The sequence below is a fragment of the Coregonus lavaretus genome, assembly GCF_964263955.1.
Source record: "Coregonus lavaretus genome assembly, contig: HAP1_SCAFFOLD_217, whole genome shotgun sequence".
NCBI classification, from domain to species: domain Eukaryota; kingdom Metazoa; phylum Chordata; class Actinopteri; order Salmoniformes; family Salmonidae; genus Coregonus; species Coregonus lavaretus.
The window spans coordinates 36,042-63,194 of record NW_028165332.1 but is presented as its reverse complement, the minus strand read 5'-3'; the positions used below and the strand labels follow the sequence as shown (position 1 = coordinate 63,194).

Sequence of the window (27,153 nt, the reverse complement as noted above, 5' to 3'; positions counted from 1 at the left end):
AGGTATTTGATAAAGTACGAATGGGGTTTATATATATATATATGCCTGGAGCATTTCAATTTTGGAGAATCTCTTTAAAAATTGGTTAAAATCATGTATAGTAACCCTAGGTGTAAAATAGTAAATAATGGCTATTTCTCCGAAAGTTTTAAACTGTTAAGAGGAGTGAAACAAGGTTGTCCACTATCGGCATATCTATTTATTATGTTCATCGAAATGTTAGCTATTAAAATCAGATCAAATAATAATATCAAGGGATTAGAAATCCAGGGCTTAAAAACAAAGGTGTCCCTCCACACTAGAATCCCTCCACAGCCTCATAGAGGATCTAGATACATTTTCTAACCTCTCTGGATTACAACCAAATTATGATAAATGTACTATATTACTCATTGGATCACTAAAAAATACAATTTTTACATTACCATGTAGTTTACCAATAAAATGGTGTGATGGTGATGTGGATATTCCTCTATTCCTCCACCACCCCATAAAAAAAAAAGTGCTTGTCCCACTGGCTATCATAAGTTGAATGCACCAATTTGTAAGTCGCTCTGGATAAGAGCGTCTGCGAAATGATGTAAATTTAAATGATACAGTGGGGAGAACAAGTATTTGATACACTGCCGATTTTGCAGGTTTTCCTACTTACAAAGCATGTAGAGGTCTGTAATTTTTATCATAGGTACACTTCAACTGTGAGAGACGGAATCTAAAACAAAAATCCAGAAAATCACATTGTATGATTTTCAAGTAATGAATTTGCATTTTATTGCATGACATAAGTATTTGATCACCTACCAACCAGTAAGAATTCCGGCTCTCACAGACCTGTTAGTTTTTCTTTAAGAAGCAGTCCTGTTCTCCACTCATGACCTGTATTAACTGCACCTGTTTGAACTCGTTACCTGTATAAAAGACACACTCAATCAAACAGACTCCAACCTCTCCACAATGGCCAAGACCAGAGAGCTGTGTAAGGACATCAGGGATAAAATTGTAGACCTGCACAAGGCTGGGATGGGCTACAGGACAATAGGCAAGCAGCTTGGTGAGAAGGCAACAACTGTTGGCGCAATTATTAGAAAATGGAAGAAGTTCAAGATGACGGTCAATCACCCTCGGTTTTAGGCTCCATGCAAGATCTCACCTCGTGGGGTATCAATGATCATGAGGAAGGTGAGGGATCAGCCCAGAACTACACGGCAGGACCTGGTAAATGATCTGAAGAGAGCTGGGACCACAGTCTCAAAGAAAACAATTAGTAACACACTACGCCGTCATGGATTAAAATCCTACAGCGCACGCAAGGTCCCCCTGCTCAAGCCAGTGCATGTCCAGGCCCGTCTGAAGTTTGCCAATGACCATCTGGATGATCAAGAGGAGGAATAGGAGAAGGTCATGTGGTCTGATGAGACAAAAATAGAGCTTTTTGGTCTAAACTCCACTCGCCGTGTTTGGAGGAAGAAGAAGGATGAGTACAACCCCAAGAACACCATCCCAACCGTGAAGTATGGAGGTGGAAACATCATTCTTTGGGGATGCTTTTCTGCAAAGGGGACAGGACGACTGCACCGTGTTGAGGGGAGGATGGATGGGGCCATGGATCGTGAGATCTTGGCCAACAACCTCCTTCCCTCAGTAAGAGCATTGAAGATGGGTCGTGGTTGGGTCTTCCAGCATGACAACGACCCAAAACACACAGCCAGGGCAACTAAGGAGTGGCTCCATAAGAAGCATCTCAAGGTCCTGGAGTGGCCTAGCCTGTCTCCAGACCTGAACCCAATAGAAAATCTTTGGATGGGAGCTGAAAGTCTGTATTGCCCAGCGACAGCCCCGAAACCTGAAGGATCTGGAGAAGGTCTGTATGGGGGAGTGGGCCAAAATCCCTGCTGCAGTGTGTGCAAACCTGGTCAAGACCTACAGGAAACGTATGATCTCTGTAATTGCAAACAAAGGTTTCTGTACCAAATATTAAGTTCTGCTTTTCTGATGTATCAAATACCTATGTCATGCAATAAAATGCAAATTAATTACTTAAAAATCATTCAGTGTGATTTTCTGGATTTTTGTTTTAGATTCCGTCTCGCACAGTTGAAGTGTAACTATGATAAAAATTACAGACCTCTACATGCTTTGTAAGTAGGAAAACCTGCAAAATCGGCAGTGTATCAAATACTTGTTCTCCCCACTGTATACTCTGAATACATATCCCAAATGAAATAAATGATCTCACTCCAATACATTTTAATAGAATGTTAGCAAAAATAGATAAGATCTTGCTACCATGGAAAGGTAAATACCTGTCAGTTTGTGGAAAAATCACCCTGATTAACTTTTTAGTATTATCCCAGTTTACCTATTTGCTCATGGTCTTGCCTACGCCTAGCGAACAGTTTTTTAAACTATATGTGAAAAAAATATTGCATTTTATTTGGAATGGCAAGCCATACAAAATTAAACGGGCCAATTTATATAATGAATATGAATTCGGAGGACAGAAATTATGAAATATTAAAGCATTAGACCTATCACTAAAAGCTTCAGTTATACAGAAGTTATACTTAAATCCGAACTGGTTCTCTAGCAAATTAGTAAGATTGTCTCACCCAATGTTCAAGAATGGCCTTTTTCCCTTTATTCAGATTACAACCTCTCACTTTCAGTTATTTGAAAGGGAAATCATCTCCCAGATATCACTATTTCTAAAACAACCCATAGAAAGTTGGTGGCAATTTCAATTTAATCCTCCAGAAACGACAGAACAAATAATGCAACAAATATTGTGGTTAAACTCAAATATACTAATTGATAAAAAACTATTATTTCTAAGAAAAAATGTTTAAAAAAGGTATAATCTTCGTAAATTATATCATAGGTAGGACTGGTGGAGTTATGCAGCTAACAAAAACATATGGAAATGTCTGCTCTACCCAAAATTACAACCAAATAATTGCAGCATTACCGCAAAAATGGAAGAGGAAAGTGGAAGGGGGAAAAAGTAAGGAACTTGTCTGTCGGCCCTGCATTAAAGAACATAATTGGTTAAAGAAAATTGTGATAAATAAAAAAGTATACCAGTTTCATTTAAAGACCAAAGGATTGACAGCCGTCCCATATAGATAGTTGCGAAGAGATTTTTGACATACAGATTCCATGGCATAGTGTTTATGAGCTGATTCGCAAAACGACGCCGGATTCAAAACTTAGAATTTTTCTATTTAAATTATTATACAAAATTATTGCTACCAATATAATGTTATTTGTATGGGGGATACAATCTTCCCAGCTCTTCAGATTTTGCTGCGAAGAGACAGAATCATTAGATCATTTGTTTTGGTACTGTCCATTTATAGCTTGTTTTTGGACACAGGTCCAGGAATGGCTAAAGGATTGTAATATTTACCTGGAGCTAACCCTGCAGATAGCAATACTGGGGGATCTGAAAAGTCATAGTCAATCGATCAATAATATAATAATACTTTTAGCAAAAATAAATATTTTCAATTTACAGTCTGTAGAAACAATGAGACTTGAAGGGTTCAGAACTTTTGTAAAACATCACAGTACAGTTGAAAAATATATGGCAAATAGAAATCCAATATGGATGGTGTTAAGAGATAGATGGGAGGTGTTGAATGGAGCTGAAGAATGGGACTAATAACAACTAACAACACCTAATAACAACAAGATAACTAATGTAAAGCATACTGTGTCCATAATAAGTATATAGGTTATAGGTTGAGAGCTTATGTGAAAGCTATGATATGACATATAGAAGCAAACTGGATGGACATCATGAAAATGATCGGAGAGGTTGAGGGTAGAGGAAGTTCAGGAGTAAAAACAAACAAAATAGAATTATTGTCAAATTGACTGTGTCCATAAAATGTATATAGTATGCATAAGCTGGAAGTAGAGGCCTAAGCATTGTTGTTCACTAGTTTACTCCAATTAGGGAAGGGGTGGTGGGGTTGGAAAGTAATAAAAGGAAATATATGTTTTTAAAGGATATGTACAGTGAGGGAAAAAAGTATTTGATCCCCTGCTGATTTTGTACGTTTGCCCACTGACAAAGACATGATCAGTCTATAATTTTAATGGTAGGTTTATTTGAACAGTGAGAGACAGAATAACAACAAAACAATCCAGAAAAACTCATGTTAAAAATGTTATAAATTGATTTGCATTTTAATGAGGGAAATAAGTATTTGACCCCTCTGCAAAACATGACTTAGTACTTGGTGGTAAAACCCTTGTTGGCAATCACAGAGGTCAGACGTTTCTTGTAGTTGGCCACCAGGTTTGCACACATCTCAGGAGGGATTTTGTCCCACTCCTCTTTGCAGATCTTCTCCAAGTCATTAAGGTTTCGAGGCTGACGTTTGGCAACTTGAACCTTCAGCTCCCTCCACAGATTTTCTATGGGATTAAGGTCTGGAGACTGGCTAGGCCACTCCAGGACCTTAATGTGCTTCTTCTTGTGCCACTCCTTTGTTGCCTTGGCCGTGTGTTTTGGGTCATTGTCATGCTGGAATACCCATCCACAACCCATTTTCAATGCCCTGGCTGAGGGAAGGAGGTTCTCACCCAAGATTTGACGGTACATGGCCCCGTCCATCGTCCCTTTGATGCGGTGAAGTTGTCCTGTCCCCTTAACAAAAAAACACCCCCAAAGCATAATGTTTCCACCTCCATGTTTGACGGTGGGGATGGTGTTCTTGGGGTCATAGGCAGCATTCCTCCTCCTCCAAACACGGCGAGTTGAGTTGATGCCAAAGAGCTCCATTTTGGTCTCATCTGACCACAACACTTTCACCCAGTTCTCCTCTGAATCATTCAGATGTTCATTGGCAAACTTCAGACGGGCATGTACAGTGGGGAAAAAAAGTATTTAGTCAGCCACCAATTGTGCAAGTTCTCCCACTTAAAAAGATGAGGGAGGCCTGTAATTTTCATCATAGGTACACGTCAACTATGACAGACAAAATGAGAAGAAAAAAATCCAGAAAATCACATTGTAGGATTTTTAATGAATTTATTTGCAAATTATGGTGGAAAATAAGTATTTGGTCAATAACAAAAGTTTCTCAATACTTTGTTATATACCCTTTGTTGGCAATGACACAGGTCAAACGTTTTCTGTAAGTCTTCACAAGGTTTTCACACACTGTTGCTGGTATTTTGGCCCATTCCTCCATGCAGATCTCCTCTAGAGCAATGATGTTTTGGGGCTGTCGCTGGGCAACACGGACTTTCAACTCCCTCCAAAGATTTTCTATGGGGTTGAGATGTGGAGACTGGCTAGGCCACTCCAGGACCTTGAAATGCTTCTTACGAAGCCACTCCTTCGTTGCCCGGGCGGTGTGTTTGGGATCATTGTCATGCTGAAAGACCCAGCCACGTTTCATCTTAAATGGCCTTGCTGATGGAAGGAGGTTTTCACTCAAAATCTCACGATACATGGCCCCATTAATTATTTCCTTTACACAGATCAGTCGTCCTGGTCCCTTTGCAGAAAAACAGCCCCAAAGCATGATGTTTCCACCCCCATGCTTCACAGTAGGTATGGAGTTCTTTGGATGCAACTCAGCATTCTTTGTCCTCCAAACACGACGAGTTGAGTTTTTACCAAAAAGTTATATTTTGGTTTCATCTGACCATATGACATTCTCCCAATCCTCTTCTGGATCATCCAAATGCACTCTAGCAAACTTCAGACGGGCCTGGACATGTACTGGCTTAAGCAGGGGGACACGTCTGGCACTGCAGGATTTGAGTCCCTGGCGGCGTAGTGTGTTACTGATGGTAGGCTTTGTTACTTTGGTCCCAGCTCTCTGCAGGTCATTCACTAGGTCCCCCTGTGTGGTTCTGGGATTTTTGCTCACCGTTCTTGTGATCATTTTGACCCCACGGGGTGAGATCTTGTGTGGAGCCCCGGATCGAGGGAGATTATCAGTGGTCTTGTATGTCTTCCATTTCCTAATAATTGCTCCCACAGTTGATTTCTTAAAACCAAGCTGCTTACCTATTGCAGATTCAGTCTTCCCAGCCTGGTGCAGGTCTACAATTTTGTTTCTGGTGTCCTTTGACAGCTCTTTGGTCTTGGCCATAGTGGAGTTTGGAGTGTGACTGTTTGAGGTTGTGGACAGGTGTCTTTTATACTGATAACAAGTTCAAATAGGTGCCATTAATACAGTGGAGGACAGAGGAGCCTCTTAAAGAAGAAGTTACAGGTCTGTGAGAGCCAGAAATCTTGCTTGTTTGTAGGTGACCAAATAATTATTTTCTAACCATAATTTGCAAATAAATTTATAAAAAATCCTACAATGTGATTTTCTGGAAAAAAAATCTCAATTTGTCTGTCATAGTTGACGTGTACATATGATGAAAATTACAGGCCTCTCTCATCTTTTTAAGTGGGAGAACTTGCACAATTGGTGGCTGACTAAATACTTTTTTCCCCCACTGTATATGTGCTTTCTTGAGCAGGGGGACCTTGCGGGCGCTGCAGGATTTCAGTCCTTCACGGCGTAGTGTGTTACCAATTGTTTTCTTGGTGACTATGGTCCCAGCTGCCTTGAGATCATTGACAAGATCCTCCCATGTAGTTTATGGGCTGATTCTTAATCGTTCTCATGATCATTGCAACTCCACGAGGTGAGATCTTGCATGGAGCCCCAGGCCGAGGGAGATTGACAGTTATTTTGTGTTTCCTCCATTTGCGAATAATCGCACCAACTGTTGTCACCTTCTTACCAAGCTGCTTGGCGATGGTCTTGTAGCCCGTTCCAGCCTTGTGTAGGTCTACAATCTTGTCCCTGACATCCTTGGAGAGCTCTTTGGTCTAGGCCATGGTGTAGAGTTTGGAATCTGATTGATTGATTGCTTCTGTGGACAGGTGTCTTTTATACAGGTAACAAGATGAGATTAGGAGCACTCCCTTTAAGAGTGTGCTCCTAATCTCAGCTCGTTACCTGTATAAAAGACACATTTTACATTTAAATTTAGTCATTTAGCAGACGCTCTTATCTAGAGCGACTTACAGTTAGTGAATACATATATATATTTATTTTTTTACTGGCCCCCCGTGGGAAACGAACCCACACCCCTGCCGTTGCAAACACCATGCTCTATCAACTGAGCTACATCCCTGCTGGCCATTCCCTCCCCTACCCTGGACGACGCTGGGCCAATTGTGCGCCGCCCATGAGTCTCCCGGTCGTGGCCGGCTGCGACAGAATCTGCATTCGAACCAGGATCTCTAGTGGCACAGTTAGCACTGCGATGCACCATCAGCACCATCACCATCAGACACCTGGGAGCCAGAAATCTTTCTGATTGAGAGGGGGTCAAAGACTTATTTCTCTCATTAAAATGCAAAAAAATTTATAACATTTTTGACATGCGTTTTTCTGGATTTTTTTGTTGTTATTCTGTCTCTCACTGTTCAAATAAACCTACCATTAAAATTATAGACTGATCATTTCTTTGTCAGTGGGCAAACGTACAAAATCAGCAGGGGATCAAATACTTTTTTCCCTCACTGTATATGTATTTAAATGTATGTGTATATGTATGTGTATGTATGTATATGTGTACATATATATATATATATATATATATATATATATATATATATTGTGAGAAAAAAATAACATATGGGAGATTGGAAGTGATGCAGAAAATTACATTGATGGAAGTTACAATCTATCTGCAATATTAAAGCTGATCTACCCCCTAAAAAAATAAATAATAATAATAATAAAAATAAAAATTAACTGTTTTCTCCTCTCAGATCAGTCCATTCCGATCGTCAGGATGTCCGGGATGGACTTCCCATTGGAGGAGCTCAACATAACCGGAATCTCCCCTGACAACGGAACCTTCCTGAGGTTCTCCCCCACCTCCGTTTCCACTGCAGCCGCAGCGGCGGGGACAGGGGCGTCGTTGTCAGGCTCGTCGCCGGGGAGACAGGAGAATGTTTACGTGTACGTGTGGATCTTCCTGAGCCTGCTGGTGTTCCTGCTGACGATGATCATCATCGCCCTCCACAGGCTGAAGAACATCATTACATCCTCCTCCTCTGTACCTGACTGCAGCAGTGAGGGGGGCAGCTCATTCACCAACATGGAGATCTGTAGTATATCTTCACAGAGGTCCACCGTGTCCTCACTGTCCATCTGAGAGACAACACACACACACACACACGGATACACAGATACAGATGAAACACACACACACACACACACACACACACACACACACACACTCCTGTAAAAGGACAAAGAAACACGGAGTACCACATGAGACAAGCTTTTCTGTTGGACCATATGGGACTTTACTCTGATGTGTTAAGGCTTTCAACTGAACTCTGAACCCTCTGTGACCTCTCCTTTTGGCTCATGGGAAACGTAGTTCACTGTGAGAAGAACAGAACCAGGAATAGGGAGAGAGAACTCTGTTTTTTAACCTGGGGGTGTATTTACTAGGACCCAAATGGAAGCAAGGGCAGAAACGGGGGAGGGACCCGCTAATTAAACACCCCTGGTCTGTTTCGATCCTCGCCTCCATGGAATAAAACTTTGGAATCTTAGAAGTCCTCAGGCAAGCTGGCAGGGGTCTAATCTTATCTAGGGTCGCTATCAATCTGATTGATGTCAGTCGTTCTCTTTTTATTTGAAATAGGAAACAACCTCTTCTGTTGCTAATTCCACATGGATTAACAATATGTGACTGATATGTTTATCGCAGATAACATAACTAATCCAGGATTGCATTCATTCAAAGTTAATCTTTCTCTGGCTATGTACAAAATGGCACCATACCCCCTATATAATTGGTCCTGGCCAACAGTAGTGTTCTCTATAGGGAATAGGGTGCCATTTCAGATTTGACCCCACTGCTGTTTTCTTTCTGTAATATCAAAAATCTTTACTGTTTCCAAGGCAACCTGTACTAACCTGGTTTTAGTGCGAAGTAAAGTTATTTCTGTAATATCAAAATATCTCTTATGTTTCCAGGGCAACCTGTACTAACCTGGTTTAACTGTGAAATATAGTTCTTTCTGTAATAACAAAATATCTCTACTGTTTCCAGGGCAACCTGTACTAACCTGGTTTAACTGTAAAGCATAGTTCTTTCTGTAATAACAAAATCTCTCTACTGTTTTCAGGGCAACCTGTACTAACCTGGTTTAACTGTGAAGTACATACTCATATTTGATTATTTTAAAAGTATTGAATTGTGATGGGTTGGATATCGAGAAGGTTCAACAGTAAAAAATATTAACATTTGTAATACTGTATATATCACTCTTTGTTTGAAGGTATGACCCCACAACTTGTTGGTCTCATTTCCTGACATTGTTACAGACAAAATTCCACACAAGGAAAATAACATAATATAAGAACAGAAATAAAGGTAGAAAAGGCCAAAAGCCAGAGTATTCTCTACCAGGGATCAGTGGCCTTATGCCATAAAGCCAGAGTATTCTCTCCCAGGGATCTGGGGCCTTATGCCATAAAGCCAGAGTATTCTCTACCAGGGATCAGGGGCCTTATGCCATAAAGCCAGAGTATTCTCTACCAGGGATCAGGGGCCTTATGCCATAAAGCCAGAGTATTCTCTCCCAGGGATCAGTGGCCTTATGCCATAAAGCCAGAGTATTCTCTCCCAGGGATCAGGGGCCTTATGCCATAAAGCCAGAGTATTCTCTCCCAGGGATCAGGGGCCTTATGCCATAAAGCCAGAGTATTCTCTACCAGGGATCAGGGGCCTTATGCCATAACGCCAGAGTATTCTCTACCAGGGATCTGTGGCCTTATGCCATAAAGCCAGAGTATTCTCTCCCAGGGATCAGGGGCCTTATGCCATAAAGCCAGAGTATTCTCTCCCAAGGATCTGTGGCCTCATGCCATAAAGCCAGAGTATTCTCTACCAGGGATTAGTGGCCATACTTTCAGAGAGCTCCTCTCGATGCCCTTCCAGTTGATTCGACCTGAAACGTTCTTATTCTCTCTGACAGTTAGAGTGTTACCTTGCACGTAGTGAGTACTTGAGAAGACCCTGATGTTTCTTTGGTCAGTCCACCATTTCAGCTCAGCTTTGGGTTTTGAATCAGTCAAAGAAGACGTCAGCTCTCTCTCTGTCTTTTCTGGCAGCCATCCTCTATAAAGGTCTTTGATGTTTTGATGTTCTCCTTTGTGTAGCTTACCCATTTCTTCTCATCAATGTCCTCATTCGTCTGCCACTCTCTCATCATCAACTCTCTGATATCAACTATTCTCTAGCCCAGTTTATACCTGGTTCTAACATGCGTCTATTGTCCTGATGTTGTCCACATTCTGATTGTGCCCACATTTATGGACAGGTGTAGACAATCAAAAAACACATTGTAATCTGATTGTGCTCTGATTGGGATTAAACTTCCTTAACACCTCCGGAGGTAGTTGAAGATAGCCTTGAAGTGGTCCTCTGTAGCTCAATTGGTAGAGCATGGTGCTTGTAACGCCAGGGTAGTGGGTTCGATCCCCGGTACCACCCATACGTAAAAATGTATGCACACATGACTGTAAGTCGCTTTGGATAAAAGCGTCTGCTAAATGGCATATTATATTATTATAAGTGTAAATGAATCCTGACAACGAAAGCCCATACAGTTTGCCAGCGTCACGGTGTTCCCGCCCTCTCAAACAAAATCACACCGGCCAGTTGAGGTATTCATTATGGATAACGATACCTCTACAATTCCTCCAGAATTAAGATCATGGTCTTCATTAGAAACCAACTGTCTACTGGCACTGTGGTTGGAAGCCATAGACCAAACAAAATTAGATCAAGCATATAGAAATAAAGATACTTATGAAGAGATATCGTCCCAAATGAGAGAAAGTCCAATGTCACCTCAAAATCAAATATTTGAAAACATCATACAGAAAGGTCAAAGACTGTAATAGCAGAAGTGGGAATGGGAGAAACCAATGCCCAATTTATTTAGAGCTGGACACAGTTTTGGGTGACCATCGCACCACCATCCCACCATTTATTCTGGACAGTGCTGTGGCAATATTGAGGGAAAGTTGCTGCTTTATAAACATTATTAATGTGAATAGTCTAATTCAGTTGATATCAGATATGAAAATAATACAGTGATAAAATACAGTAGCTTGTCTATGGAAATGTTCTAAAAGTCCACTGGCTATATCTAAAGGTACAGGGGAACATTAGACCTTATATTATACCTTGATCTAAAGGTACAGGGGAACATTAGACCTTATATGATACCTTGATCTAAAGGTACAGGGGAACATTAGACCTCCACATTATACCTTGATCTAAAGGGTACAGGAGAACATTAGGCCTCCACATTATACCTTGATCTAAAGATACAGGGGAACATTAGGCCTTACATTATATCTTGATCTATGCGAATCGCATCTCTGCATGTCTGGCAGACATATCAGTGTGGATGTCGGATCACCACCTCAAGCTGAACCTCGGCAAGACGGAGCTGCTCTTCCTCCCGGGGAAGGACTGCCCGCTCCATGATCTCGCCATCACGGTTGACAACTCCATTGTGTCCTCCTCCCAGAGTGCAAAGAACCTTGGCGTGACCCTGGACAACACCCTGTCGTTCTCCGCTAACATCAAAGCGGTGACCCGATCCTGCAGGTTCATGCTCTACAACATTCGCAGAGTACGACCCTACCTTACACAGGAAGCGGCACAGGTCCTAATCCAGGCACTTGTCATCTCCCGTCTGGATTACTGCAACTCGCTGTTGGCTGGGCTCCCTGCCTGTGCCATTAAACCCCTACAACTTATCCAGAACGCTGCAGCCCGTCTGGTGTTCAACCTTCTCAAGTTCTCACATGTCACCCCGCTCCTCCGCACACTCCACTGGCTTCCAGTTGAGGCTCGCATCTACTACAAGACCATGGTGCTTGCCTACGGAGCTGTGAGGGGAATGGCACCTCCTTATCTTCAGGCTCTGATCAATTAAGTATTAGAATTTTGATTACAACGTGCGAATAGGCTCTAGTTGTTTTAACAGAATAGCATGAAATGTTTTTTCAACTCAGATTTACTCAAGAGGCATACAATGCAACGTAGACATAGCCTGTAGGCCTAGTGTTTTTATTTGTATTGTTTTAGGTTCACAGTGCGGACTGAACCGAGGACGCGAACCACGGATACGTGTACCGTTACAGCCCTATTAAACAAGGTTGCCCCCCTATCACCTTTTTTATTTATTACAGCAGTTGATTAAAGCTACATGGCAATATACAATTAAACACATTCTCACTACTGTCCTTCTGCCTCTTAGCCAACAGTTAAAAGTGCATTTCACTCATATCAATTACATGCATTGCACAACATTCATTTTACAACTGATGATAAAATAAACAACACTCATTATTGCATCAATAAATTGGGCATGAGCAGTTTATCATTACACAAGACATCAGTACATGCAAACTTTTCGTATTTCTTCCTCCACTACATACATATTAACGGGTATAAATAATTTGTGAATTATATTAGTACTTGAACGTGCTTACCTGAGAGAATACATTAATTAGTTAGCAATCCAAAGAACTTGAGACCTGGTGAAGAGTGCAACATCAATGTAATCCATCCAGTATTGCTAATACTATTACATTGAGTACTGCTATTTTACGTTCTTATTTTTTTCTCAAAATCCACACAAATACCTACAACAACGCAAAGTAAACAACGGCCGGTAACCCAAGTTACGTTTGTAACCCAAGTCTAGATGACTGGGACCTTTTCGTCTGAGAAGTCACTCTCGATGCCCTTCCAGTTGATGTGACCTGAAAGATCCTTGTTCTCTCTCAAAGCTAGAGTGTTACGTTGCATAAAGCACCCGCTTGAGGAGCAAGACTTCATGTCATTCTCAGCCTTTCAGGCATTGATCAGGTAGCCCTCCATGGAGTGCAGTGATGTCTTCTGCTGTTTTCAACTCTCTATCTCTCTACCACACCTGCTATTTCAACCTCTAAATGCCCGTCTATGAAAAGCCAAGTGACATTTAGTCCAGCTATGACCTCCGCAGAGTCATCAAACGAGCAAAAGGACAATATAGGAATAAGGTGGAATCATATTACACAGGCTCAGACGCCCACCACATGTGGCAGGGCTACAGTCCATTAGGGATTACAAAGGAAGACCCAACCGTGATCTGCCCAACGATGACGCTCTACCAGACGAACTCAATGCAATTTATGCACGCTTTGACAACAACAACATCGTGCCGGGTTTGAGGTCCATCACCGACCAGAAATGTGGGTGATCTCGCTCTCCGAGGCCGACGTGAGAAAGATCTTTAAACAGATCAACACCCACAAGGCCGTGGGGCCGGACGGTATTCCAGGGCACGTTCTCAGAGCATGCGCAGAACAGCTGGCAGGCATATTCACAGTAATTTTCAACCTCTCCTTGTCCCAGTCTGTATTCTACATGTTTTAAGATGACCACCATCATTCCTGTCCCCAAGAACTGTAAGGCTTCATGCCACAATGACTACTGCCCTGTAGCACTCACTTCTGTAATCATGAAGTGCTTTGAGAGGCTGGTTATGGCACACATTAACTCCACCATCCCAGCCCCCCTAGACCCACTCCAATTTGCATACCACCCCAACAGATCCATAGATGACGCAATCTCACTGCCCTCACTCACCTAGATAAGAGGAATATCTATGTGAGAATGCTGTTCATTTCCTACAGCTCAGTGTTCAACACCATTGTCCCCTCCAAGCTCACCACCAAGCTTAGGACTCTGGGTCTGAACACTTCCCTCTGCAACTGGATCCTGGACTTCCTGACGGGCCGACCCCAGGTGGTGAGGGTAGGCAACAACACCTCTGCCACGTTGACCCTCAACACAGTGGCCCCACAGGGGTGTGTGCTTAGTCCCCTCCTGTACTCCCTGTTCAGCCACGACTGCGTGGCCACGCACGACTCCAACACCATCCTCAAGTTTGCTGATGACACGACGGTGGTAGGCCTGATCACCGGCGAACGATGAGTCAACCTACAGGGAGGAGGTCAGTGACCTGGCAGTGTGTTGCCGGAACAACAACCTCTCCCTCAACGTCAGTAAGACCAAGGAGCTGATCGTGGACTACAGGAAGCGGGGGGGTGAGCACACCCCCCATTCACATCGACAGGGCTGCAGTGGAGCAGGTCAAGAGCTTCAAATTCCTCGGTGTCCAAATCACTAAAGACTTAAAATGGTCCAAACGCGTACAGTCGTGATGAAGGCGCGACAGCGCCTCTTCCCCCTCAGGAGGTTGAAAAATGTTGGCATGGTATCTCAAATTCTCAAAAAGTTAGACAGCTGTACCATTGAGAGCATCTTGACTGGTTGCGTCACTGCCTGGTATGGCAATAGCACCGCCCTCGATCGCATGGCCCTACAGAGGGTGGTGCGGACAGCCCAGTACATCACTGGGGCCGAGGTCCCTGCCACTCAGGACATCTACAGTATATCAGGCAGTGTGGAAGGAAGGCCCGGAAAATCACTAAAGACTCCAACCACCCAAGCCATAGACTATTCTCTCTGCTTCCGCACAGCAGGCGGTACCGGTGTATCAAGTATGACACCAACAGGCTCTTGATCAGCTTCTATCCCCATGGTAATAAGACTGATAAAGAGATAACAAAATAGCTATATGGACTATCTGAGTTAACCTTGTATCTTTATTGACCTTTTATTTTTTTATTTTTGCACTGTCTCTATGCACACTCACAGGGCCCTGCACACTCACAGGGCCCTGCACACTCACAGACGCCATCTGCTCACTGACACATAATATGCACATACATTTATACTGACTCTACACACACCCACTCACATACAAGCTGCTGCTACTCTGTTTATCTTATATCCTGTTGTCTAGTCACCTTACCCCTATACATTTCTACCTCCATCACTCCAGGATCCCTGCACATTGTAAATATGGTATTGGAACTGACTTTGTAAATATGTCCTGTATATAGTTGCTTACTTACTTACTTTATTGTGTATTTCATATTTCATATTCTTATTTCTCGTGTCTTTTTCTAGTAATACATTGTTATTGATTATTGCATTGTTGGGTTTTGAGTTTGCAAGAAAGGCATTTCACTGTACTTGTGCATGTGACATTAAAACTTGAAACTTGTCCACTCAAGCTTAACATTGTTGTCATCTATCGCCCACCAGGTGCCCTTAGAAAAGTTCTTCAATGATCTTGACACCTTGTTAAGCTCATTTCCTGACGATGGCTCACCGCTATTTGTACTTGGCGACTTCAACCTCCCGACGTCTGCCTTCGATTAATTTCAACTCTCTCTTTCCACTCCTTGCCTCTTTTGACCTCAGCCTTTGCCAGTCCCGTCCCACTCACAAGGCAGGCAATACGCTTGACCTCATCTTTACTAGAGGCTGTTCGCTTACTAATTTCACTGCAACTCCCCTCCAGGTCTCTGATCACAACATTGTTTTATTTTCTGTCTCCCTCTCCTCCAACCTTAGCCAATCAGCCCCTACCCAGATGGTCATGCACCATTGCAATCTTCTCTCTCTGTCTCCCACTACTCTTTCTTCTTCTATCCTATCGTCTCTCCCTTCTGCTAAATCCTTCTCCATCCTGTCTTCTGATTCTGCCTCTTCGACCCTACTCTCCTCCCTTTCCGTATCCTATGACTTGCACTGTCCCCTTTCCTCCCGGCTACCTCGGCCCTCCCCTCCTGCTCCGTGGCTGAGTGACTCATTGCGAGCTTACAGAACAGGGCTGTGGGCAGCTGAGTGAAATAGGAGAAAAACTCAACTTCCGGAGGACCTATCATCCTTTTACTCCCTCCCTCTACCTTCTCTTCCTCTGTATCTGCTGCTAAAGCCACTTTCCATCACTCTAAATTTGAAGCTTCTGCCTCTATCCCTAGGAAATGCTTTTCCACCTTCTCCTCCCTCCTTAATTCTCCACCCCTTCCCTCCTCCCTCTCTGTGGATGACTTTGAAAAGAAAGTTGACAACATCCGCTCGTCATTCGCTCAGCGTATTGCGTTCACTGGTCCCACTCACACAGAATGACCCTACGCCTTGACCTCTTTCTCCCCTCTATCTCCAGATGAAATCAAGGTCCCCTCCTCCAGACCATCTCTGAAGACCTTCTCCCATTCCTCACTTCCTTCATCAATGACCACTGGCTGTGTCTCCTTTGACTTCAAAATGGCCCGAGACGCTGCCTTCCTCAAGAAACAAACACTTGACCCCTCTGTTGTAAAAAACCACTGAGCAGTATCCCTTCTTTCTTTTCTTTCCATAACACTTGAGCATGCAGTCTCTGACCAACTATCTCGATATCTCTTTCTTCTTGACCCTAACCAGTCAGGCTTCAAGACGGGTCACTGAACCAAGACTGCTCTCCTCTGTGTCACGGAGGCTCTCCGCACTGCCAAAGCTGACTGTCTCCTCAGTTCTCATCCTCCTAGATCTGTGCACTGCCTTCGACACCATTAACCATCAGTTCCTCCTCTCCACCCGCTCAAGGCTGGGTGTCTCAGGGTCTGCACATTCTTGGATTGCATCCTACCTGGCAGGCCGCTCATACCAGGTGATGTGAAGAGGATCTATTTCTGCACCACATACTCTCACTACTGGTGTACCCCAGAGCTCGGTTCTAGGCCCTCTCCTCTTCTCTCTATACACCAAGTCACTCGGCTCAGTCATATCCTCACATGGTCTCTCCTATCATTGCTATGCGGATGGCACTCAACTACTTTTCTCCTTCCCCCCTTCTGACACCCAGGTGGCAACAAGCATCTCTGCGTGCCTGGCAGAAATCTCAGCTTGGACGTCAGCCCACCACCTCAAGCTCAACCTCGACAAGACAGAGCTGCTCTTCCTCTCGGGGAAGGCCTGTCCGCTCGAAGACCTTTCCATCACAGTTGACAACTCCACGGTGTCCAATTCCCAGGGTGCAAAGAACCTTGGTGTGACCCTGGACAGCACCCTGTCATTCTCTGCAAACATCAAAGCAGTGACACGCTCCTGCAGGTTCATGCTCTACAACATCTGTAGAGTAAGACCCTACCTCACACAGGAAGAGGCACATGTCCTAATCCAGGCACTTGTCATCTCCCGTCTGGACTACTGCAACTCTCTGTTGTCTGGGCTCTCCGCTTGTGCCATCAAACCCCTGCAATTTATCCAGAATGCTGCAGTCTGCCTGGTGTTCAACCGTCCCAAGTTCTCCCATGTCACCTCGCGCCTCCATACATTTACTGGCTTCTAGTTGAAGCTCGCGTACACTGCAAGACCATGGTACTTTCCTACAGAGCAGCAAGAGGAACTGCCCCTCCCTACCTTCAGGCTATGCTCAGACCCTACTCCCCAACCCGAGTACTCCGTTCTGCCACCGCTGGTCTCTTGGCCCTCCCACCACTACTCAGCCCAGTCCAAACTCGTCTCTGTCCTCACACCCCAATGGTGGAACCAGTTTCCCCCTGAAGCTAGGACACCACCAGAGTCCCTAGCCATCTTCCGAAAACATCTGAAACCCTACCTCTTCAAAGAGTATCTTTAATAATCCCTCTGTAGTTGTCATGCAGCTATCCCTTTAAGGATTCACATGTGAGACCATGTGCTAAACAGAGTGACTAAGGTGGTGTAGTAAACAACCAAAGATTTCAAGACTAAAAGTGGTGAAAGTATCAAAAAGTAGTAGCAAAAATACACTATCTAGTCCTTGGCCTATATCCTAATCTGACTTTGGTGCAGGTCATGTTGTTCCTTCACTTTAACGTCTCTGGTAAACACACACTATATCAAATAAAATCAAAGTTTATTTGTCACATGCACAGGATACATAAGATGTAAACGGTACAGTGAAATGGTTACTTGCATATTTGCATAGTAGCAATATAAAAAATAGAAAGTGTCGAGATAAAAATATGTTATAATTATCAGATGATTCTTACCCAGACACACTTGTCTAAATTGATGGGTCATGTGAAATAAATGCTCTAACCACCCCCAGCCACATCTAGCTAAGTGGATGGGTCACTATTGTCTAGACATGGACACATGTTCATGAAATACAATAGATGGCTGTAATCACCCCCAGACACACCTGGCTAATTTGATGGGTCATGTCATCATCAAGTGGAGTCTTTTGTTTAGACATGTAGCTAGCTAAACAATGAACCATAATCCCAACCCCATACTACTAGCAATACAAACTGATTCTCATAGTTAGCTACCATGCATGACTCTGCAGGTAGATTAAGCTAACTAACTAGGTTCAATGTTAGCTAGCTATCTAACATTAGGCTATAACTAGCAATGCAAATGGAGTAATATTACTACACATATCAGACACGTAACATTAGCTAGCGAGCCAGCAAGCTAACATTGGCTAGCTACCTAACAGTACGCTTTAACTTGCAATGAAAACTACTTTCTGACAAAATTAGAAACGTATAATATCTGAAAATGTAGCTAGACTCTTACCCGCACACGTGAATGAATGCTTCACGGCAGACCGCTACCCCTTTAACTCAGTGTTGTTTTTAGCTACAGCTTGTTTGGCCCGTGTTGTGTAAAGTCACTCGGGTTCACACTGACCGTCTGCAGAAAGTAGTCTATGGCGCCTTCTAAATTCAGAGCAGCAATGTTGCTGAGAGCAGTAGCAACACTAACGTTATATCGTTCAAAAAAGCTGTGGTAGAAAGGATTATCTACACATACTGAGCAGCTCACGTTATACACAGAAGCGTGCTACATGGCAGACCAATCCAAACTCATCTCTCGGCATTTCCAGCCCATCCATTATCTCAGCCAATCATGGCTAGCGGGAAGGTTCCTTTCTCCTTCCGTGGTTAAACCAACTAGGCTTGTAATTTTATTTACAGATGGCATACAAGTTTGTTATTACATGAACGTTCACATGTTCCAGAAGGCATTTCTGCCAAAAAAAAACGCATTTTGATTTTTTTTTTTTAACTCTCCTGTGAAGTAGTGACGTGCGACATACGCCTGGCTTCTTGAAACGGGTCACATATGTTATAATATAATGTTTTGACATTATTATATATTTCTTAGACTGAATCACTGCAGTTTATCAGAGAAATGCTGTGACGCTTTGACCTCGGCTCTTAGCTCAAACTCTTCACACCCAAGAGAGCTGGACCTGAGTGACAACAACCTGCAGGATTCAGGAGTGAAGCTGCTCTCTGCTGGACTGGAGGATCCACACTGTCAACTGGAGACACTGAGGTCAGTTTTCAGTCATACTTTATTTGAGTGTTCATGGAACTCTCCAGTAACCTTTACAATAGCCCCGACTCAAACATGAACAATCCAGGTCTCCCTTGAAAAAGAGGTGTGTTGATGTCAATCAGACAACCTTGTAAAATAAAGGTAGAACAACTATTTTGCTAACCAGGTGATTGCTGGATATGTTATTGTGGACTATCATGTCAGCCACACAAACAAAACATGTACAGTTCAGAGGGAATCCTCACAATAAAAACAATGGGATCTGTTTAATAAGCGCTTTTTAATCATTAAGAGTCTATTGATGTAACAAGAGTCCAATCTATGTAACATAATAAAAAAAATCCCCATCAAAATCCGTCGGTTTAAGCTATAGATATTAGTTTTTTTGCATGGGCTGCGTCTCAATATAGCGCCTCCGCCTGTGTCGTCCTTCAGCATCTGTGGTGGAAGGTGGCCGAGCTACAGCGGTGTTTTGTCAGACCAGGAGACATCCTGAAAATATCGAAAACGTCTGTAGAGTCCCAACGGTTTGGGCTACAAACTAATATGTCCACTCTATGGAAAGATGAGACTCTCCGGTACCTGTTTAAAGAAATTAATGAAAGTATGGAGGTAGTTTTGTGCCAACAATGAAAGGGGTTAAGTATGTGTCCAAAAAACTAAAATGTTTCCTTAGCTTTCATATATCTCCTAGATATAGGAAAAACATTTCAAAACCTTATTCCTTATGATTTATTTTTGGACTGTCTGTTTTGATGATTTATTATAGCTTCCATTCCCCCTTTTCTCCAGCAGAGGGTCACCTTGCTCTTTTGCACTCTCCGCTGGCTGCCAGTAGAAGCTTGCATCCAGTTCAAGACACTGATGCTTGCCTATGGGGGCAGCAAGGGGAACCTACAGTGTGGACCATGGTGGAGAGTGCTTTATCCTACAGTGTGGACCATGGTGGAGAGTGTTTTATCCTACAGTGTGGACCATGGTGGAGAGTGTTTTATCCTACAGTGTGGACCATGGTGGAGAGTGCTGGCTAAAACCAGAACTGAAAAAATGTAAGACAATAGAGAGAGAGCGATTAGGATTTAGATGGGCATTTGGATTGCATGACTAGCGTGTGTGCACCTGAGTGTGTGTGTGTATTTCTACGTGTTTGTGTGTATTTCTATGTGTTTGTGTGTATTTCTATGTTTTGGTGTATTTCTATGTTTTGGTGTGTATTTCTATGTTTTGGTGTGTATTTCTGTTTGTGTGTATTTCTATGTTTTTGTGTGTATTTCTATGCTTTGCGTGTATTTCTATGTTTCGTTTGTTTGTTCATGTGTGTCAGCAATACTGAACATTCTAATGTGAATTATGATAATGTGTAATTCATTGAGTCTTGGTCTTCCACATCAGAACCTGTGAGCTCACGCTGGACCCAAACACAGCAAACAGAAAGTTGACTCAGTCTGAGGAGAAAAGAAAGGTGACATGGGGTAGAGAGGAGCAGTCCTATCCTGATCACCCAGAGAGATTTGAGGACCATGAACAGGTGCTGTGTAGAGACGGTCTGACTGGGCGCTGTTACTGGGAGTTAGAGAGGAGTTGGGAGTGTGTTCGGAAAGTATTCAGCCCCCTTGACTTTTTCCACATTTTGTTACATTACAGCCTTATTCTAAAATGGATTCAATAAAAAAAATCCTCAGCAATCTACAAACAATACCCCCTTATGACAAAGCGAAAACAGTTTTTTTTGTGTGCATTTTTTGCAAAATTATAAACAGCGAAAAACAGAAATACCTTATTTACATAAGTATTCAGTCCCTTTGCTATGAGACAAGAAATTGAGGTCAGGTGCATCCTGTTTCCATTGATCATTCTTGACATGTTTCTACAACTTGATTGGAGTCCACCTGTGGTAAATTAAATTGATTGGACATGATTTGGAAAGGCACACACCTGTGTTTATAAGGTCCCACAGTTGACAGTGCATATCAGAGCAAAAACCAAGCCATGAGGTCAAAGGAATTGTCCGTAGAGCTCCGAGACAGGATTGTGTCGAGGCACAGATCTGGGGAAGGGTACCAAACAATTTCTGCAACATTGAAGGTCCCCAAGAACACAGTGGCCTCCATCATTCTTAAATGGAAGAAATGTGGAACTACCAAGACTCTTCCAAGAGCTGGCCGCCCGGCCAAACTCAGCAATCGGGGGAGAAGGGCCTTGGTCAGGGATGTGACCAAGAACCCGATGGTCACTCTGACAGAGCTCCAGAGTTCCTCTGTGGAGATGGGAGAAACTTCCAGAAGGCCAACCATCTCTGCAGCACTCCACCAATCAGGCCTTTATGGTACAGTGGCCAGATGGAAGCCACTCTTCAGTAAAAGGCACATGACAGCCCGCTTAGAGTTTCCCAAAAGGCATCTAAAGGACTCTCACCATGAGAAACAAGATTCTCTGGTCTGATGAAACCAAGATTAAACTCTTTGGCCTGAATGCCAAGTGTCACATCTGGAGGAAACCTGGCACCATCCCTACGGTGAAGCATGGTGGTGGCAGCATCATGCTGTGGGGATGTTTTTCAGCAGCAGGGACTGGGAGACTAGTCAGGATCGAGGGAAAGATGAACGGAGCAAAGTGCAGAGAGATCCTTGATGAAAACCTGCTCCAGAGCACTCAGGACCTCAGACTGGGTCAAAGGTTCACCTTCCAGCAGGACAACGACCCTAAGCACACAGCCAAGACAACGCAGGAGTGGCTTTGGGACAAGTCTCTGAATGTCCTTGAGTGGCCCAGCCAGAGCCCGGACTTGAACCCGATCGAACCTCTCTGGAGAGACTGGGAAATAGCTGTGCAGCAATTCTCCCAATTCCAACCTGACAGAGCTTGAGATACAGGTGTGCCAAGCGTGTAGCATCATACCCAAGAAGACACAAGGCTATAATCGCTGCCAAAGGCGTTTCAACAAAGTACTGAGTAAAGGGTCTGAATACTTATGTAAATGTCATATTTCATTTTTCTATTTTTAATACATTTGTAAATGTTTCTAATAACCTGTTTTTGCTTTTTCATTATGGTGTATTCTGTGTAGATTGATGAGGGGAAAACATGATTTAATCAATTTTAGAATAAGGCTGTAACGTAACAAAATGTGGAAAAAGTCAAAGAGTCTGAATACTTTCCGAATGCACTGATCTGTAGAAGTGGAAAACATAAATCATTCATCACACGGGCTACTTCCCTGGAATAATTCCAATATCAGTTATGCCTGGTGATTAAAACAGGTTAGTCTGTGATCTGGCATAATGATAATCATTTAATTAAATGTATGTTTTTCTTGGAAACCTCCAGGAATACCAGTAAATCTGCTTTATGAAGGTAGGTGTGTGTGTGTGTGTGTGTGTGTGTGTGTGTGTGTGTGTGTGTGTGTGTGTGTGTGTGTGTGTGTGTCTTTAACCTCGATCAACTGTTGTAACAATATGCAAATAGTTGAAGTACGGAAGGGAACATAAATGAACAGATAAATATAGGTTGTATTTACAATGGTATTTGTATCCAGGCAACGGGCCAATTTCTACGCTCTCTACGGCTAATCTGCTTTCAACAGTGAATCGAGGTTAAAGACACGCTCACTGTACATAAAGCCTTTAAAATGAGCAATACAGTAATCAATTCCATCCATCCAGAGAGAGAGAGAGAGAGGGGAAGGAGAGAGAGAAGGAAGGAGAGAGAGAGAGAGAGAGAGAGAGAGAGAGAGAGAGAGAGAGGGAGAGAGAGAGAGAGAGAGAGAGAGAGAGAGAGAGAGAGAGAGAGAGAGAGAGAGAGAGAGAGGAGAGAGAGAGAGAGAGAGAGAGAGAGAGAGAGAGAGACAGAGATAGAGAGAGAGAGGAGCCAGATACTTATGGTTATTGTTCAACTTGTGCTGTGTAGTGCCGGACCATACATTGCCCCTGGTGGTTCGAACCCTGGCTGGGCCACTTTCCATTCTATGACCGTCTCCTCTATCTCCCCATCTCGTTCTTGTGTAACGGAGCCTATGTAGTGGAATTGAGTTGGGCAAAAGAGGTCAAATTCCCAAGAGGAGGATTAATGGTTTCTCCTGTGAGAGACCAGGGTTCAGATCCTGCCAGTGACACCTGCTAATGTCAATTATGTAGAATAATACAAATGTGAAACATGAGTTTCTTGATAACACAATCAAAAAGCCTTAGAACTGTAATGTCATCATTGTAAGGGTGACGAATTCAAATGCAGGTAGGATAGGTCTAGCTATACTGTAGCTAACTGTAGCTATACTGTAGCTAACTGTAGCTATACTGTAGCTAACTGTAGCTATACTGTATCTATCTGTCGCTATACTGTAGCTAACTGTAGCTATACTGTATCTATCTGTCGCTATACTGTAGCTAACTGTCGCTATACTGTAGCTAACTGTCGCTATACTGTAGCTAACTGTCGCTATACTGTAGCTAACTGTAGCTTTGCTATAGCGTGGGCTATGCGTTTTGAGTTGCCCCAATGTCAGGTTCAGCATTAGGTGGTGATGCCTCACTTGTTCTACATGTTGGGACCACCACACTGACCGTTAGCCCACAGTAAGGTTGTTGTGAGTTGTTGTGGAATTTCAGTCCATCTGGCACCTGCACTTATCTGTCCATCAAACATGTAAACAACTAGCTTACCTGCTCCATAGCAAGCTGATCTACTGATTGGTAGAGTACATTAACGAGATAAATGTAAAAACTATGTTGATTTCATGTGGAACTTTTTTTTGAAAAAGTAACTATATGACCCGTTACTTTTTTGGGGGTTCGAACCGGTTCAGAACTTTATCATGCTAGTCGGAACACTGGAACAGAACAAAATAAATAGGGGTTCTATTTGGAAAGGAAAATAATTCCCGGTTCCAACCCCTGGAGGGAATATTACCGGTAACTTTTCTAAATTTACCAGTAAACTACCAGAATTTTGGATTTTCGGGAGTTTTCAAAACAATTAAAAACATATAAAATAATAAAACAATATGTTTTTAATATGAATAATAGAATCCTAAATATAACCCATCAACTTAGTGAACACCGTAGGGTTTCAGCATGGAATATCCTTTAGACCTACATTTCTTATTATTTATTTATATTGTCAATATATCTTTGTTGTAAATGTTTTGGGGCAGGACTGGTGGCAGTTGTGAAAAACGTAAATAGTTGGAAGAGTTGCAGAGTTAATTCGAAATTATGTCATTATTACTTTGTTGAATATATGTTATTTTCATTAGTGAGGCTATTTTCTCCTGAACCAAATGATCTATCTATTATAGACATGAACACAGATATCAAGAATATGAAAAAAAGATGAATACATAAAAAAAATGTAAAGTATAAATGACCAAAGTTACATTTACATTTACGTCATTTAGCAGACGCTCTTATCCAGAGCAACTTACAAATTGGTGCATTCAACTTATGATAGCCAGTGGGACAACCACTTTTGTTATGGGGGGGGGGGGGGTAGAAGGATTACATTTATACTATTCCAGGTATTCCTTAAAGAGGTAGGGTTTCAAGTGTCTCCGGAAGGTGGTCAGTGACTCCGCTGTCCTGGCGTCGTGGGGGAGCTTGTTCCACCATTGGGGTGCCAGAGCAGCGTTGGGGTGCCAGAGCAGCGAATAGCTTTGACTGGGCTGAGCGGGAACTGTGCTTCCGTAGAGGTAGGGGGGCTAGCAGGCCAGAGGTGGATGAACTTAGTGCCCTCGTTTGGGTGTAGGGTCTGATCAGAGCCTGAAGGTAAGGAGGTGCCGTTCCCCTCACAGCTACGTAGGCAAGCACCATGGTCTTGTAGTAGATGCGAGCCTCAACTGGAAGCCAGTGGAGTGTGCGAAGGAGCGGGGTGACATGAAAGAACTTGGGAAGGTTGAACACCAGATGGGCTGCAGCGTTATGGATAAGTTGTAGGGGTTTAATGGCACAGGCAGGGAGCCCAGCCAACAGTGAGTTGCAGTAATCCAGACGGGAGATGACAAGTGCCTGGATTAGGAACTGTGCCGCTTTCTGTGTAAGGCAGGGTTGTACTCTGCGAACGTTGTAGAGCATGAACCTGCAGGATCGGGCACCGCTTTGATGTTAGCGGAGAACGACAGGGTGTTGTCCAGGGTCACGCCAAGGTTCTTTGCACTCTGGGAGGAGGACACAATGGAGTTGTCAACCGTGATGGTGAGATCATGGAGTGGGCAGTCCTTCCCCGGGAGTTACCATAGTTTTCCAAAATTAAATTACCGGTCAGACTTTATTTGGATAGTCCGGATTTTCCATCTGTAGATGCTCTGCAGATGGTCACACTATCAACAAACTATCTGTTGATAAGCAACTTCTTGCTAAGGTTACGGTTAGGATTAGGTTTAGAATAAGGGTTAGGGTAAGGGTTAAGTTTAGGGTTAGGATAAGGTTTAAGATTAGGCTTAAGGTTAAGGTAAGGTAGTTAGTTTAAATGTTAGGGTTACTTCGTTGCTCGGTGGAGCAAACAGGCAGGCAGGAGAGAGAAGCTATGGACAGCAGACCAAAACCTGACTGTGGGCTTTGTCCCAAGCAGAACATCGGGCGGTTAGACTGACATTTCAAAGTCGCCCACCAACTTAAGTCTGGTACTATCAAATGGAGGCACGCTATGCTTACGAGCCGGCTTTCAACTGACAGACAGCAGCCCGAACCAGAGCAGCCAATGCAGCGGAACGATGGTGGTGGAATGCAGCTGGAGCCCCGGGAGAGCACTGGGACTTTGCCGAGGGGCGAGAATGAGCGGTCGGCTTGTGTCTGAGTGGTATAGCCAGTGTGAAGCCCAGGATTCTGCACCATCCACGTTAAAAATCGATATTACATGTTTTCTGCAGTAGCTTCTGCAGTTCCGACCGAAGACTCTGCGGGCCAAAGCCGATGGAATTAGGAAGGTGTTACTCTGCTTGGAAAAGATGGATCGGGAGTCGCGGCAGACCCTGGCAACGCACATAGCACAATATCGCAAGCGCTGTACAGACAAGGTGCTCAGCGCTGAGGAGTTAGGCCGGTTCGTCGAGCTGAGTTCGCAGGCTATTCCTTCGGTTCCCAAAAAACTGGAAGTCCGAGCCACCTGCTCTGACAGGCGTAGGTTTGTGGTTCTCATAACCAGCTGGTTAGCAATATATATAACGGGACGAGGCGATCCCCAGTCACCATGTTCAGTGAAAGGGAATTTATGGAAGTAACCCAGGCAAGTGGGGGTGATCAGCTGTGTGTTGCAAGCCATAAAACAAACTATAGTGTTGTGAGTGTAGAATTGTAATGTCGGATTCAGGAGGACACTTGGCTTAAGCAGTTCCATCAGCTCAGGCCTCATCTGAGCGGCTTCAGCGCAGACACGGAGCTATTCTTTTTCACGTCCTGCGGCAAAACGTACGATAATCTGGGGGACTATGTGGGCCAGATATTTGCTGAGTTTGGCATTGGTAGTAAAGTGACGTTCGGCACACTTCGACAAAGCATTGCTACAATGGACCACATGTGTCACCGAGCATAGTCTGCCTCGTAACGCCAGCCGGGCCCGGTCTCTGATTGAGGCACAAATAAATCCATGATCCACTGTTGGCTAAATAAAGTATATTACTTTGAAATTCACCCTTGTGTGTGTGTGTGTGTGTGTGTGTTTGGTCATGGTTCATTTCCAGAGAGAGGACTGGGATGGAATAGTAAGTATGGCGGGCTGGGTCTCTGAAGGGCCAGGGTGCACAGAGCTGAAGTGACAGGCGAAGGGGGAGGGCAGGCAGGGCAGGGCAGGGCAGGGCAGAGTAGGCCCAGAGGCCTGGAGGTCTGGACTTAGCCTGTGCATTCTGCCCAAACAGATCCACAGATTACGCAATCT

At 43.6% G+C, this 27,153-nt stretch overlaps 1 protein-coding gene across 1 annotated transcript; it reads left to right on the top strand.

The window, feature by feature from the left end:
• Window positions 1–7,821: 7,821 nt before the first annotated feature.
• Window positions 7,822–8,187, top strand: sertm1 (serine rich and transmembrane domain containing 1; the record flags this gene model as incomplete). Its single annotated transcript, XM_084191084.1, has 1 exon — window positions 7,822–8,187. The coding sequence occupies one exon, from the start codon at window positions 7,822–7,824 to the stop codon at window positions 8,185–8,187; it is 366 nt and encodes a 121-aa protein (XP_084047210.1).
• Window positions 8,188–27,153: the final 18,966 nt, after the last annotated feature.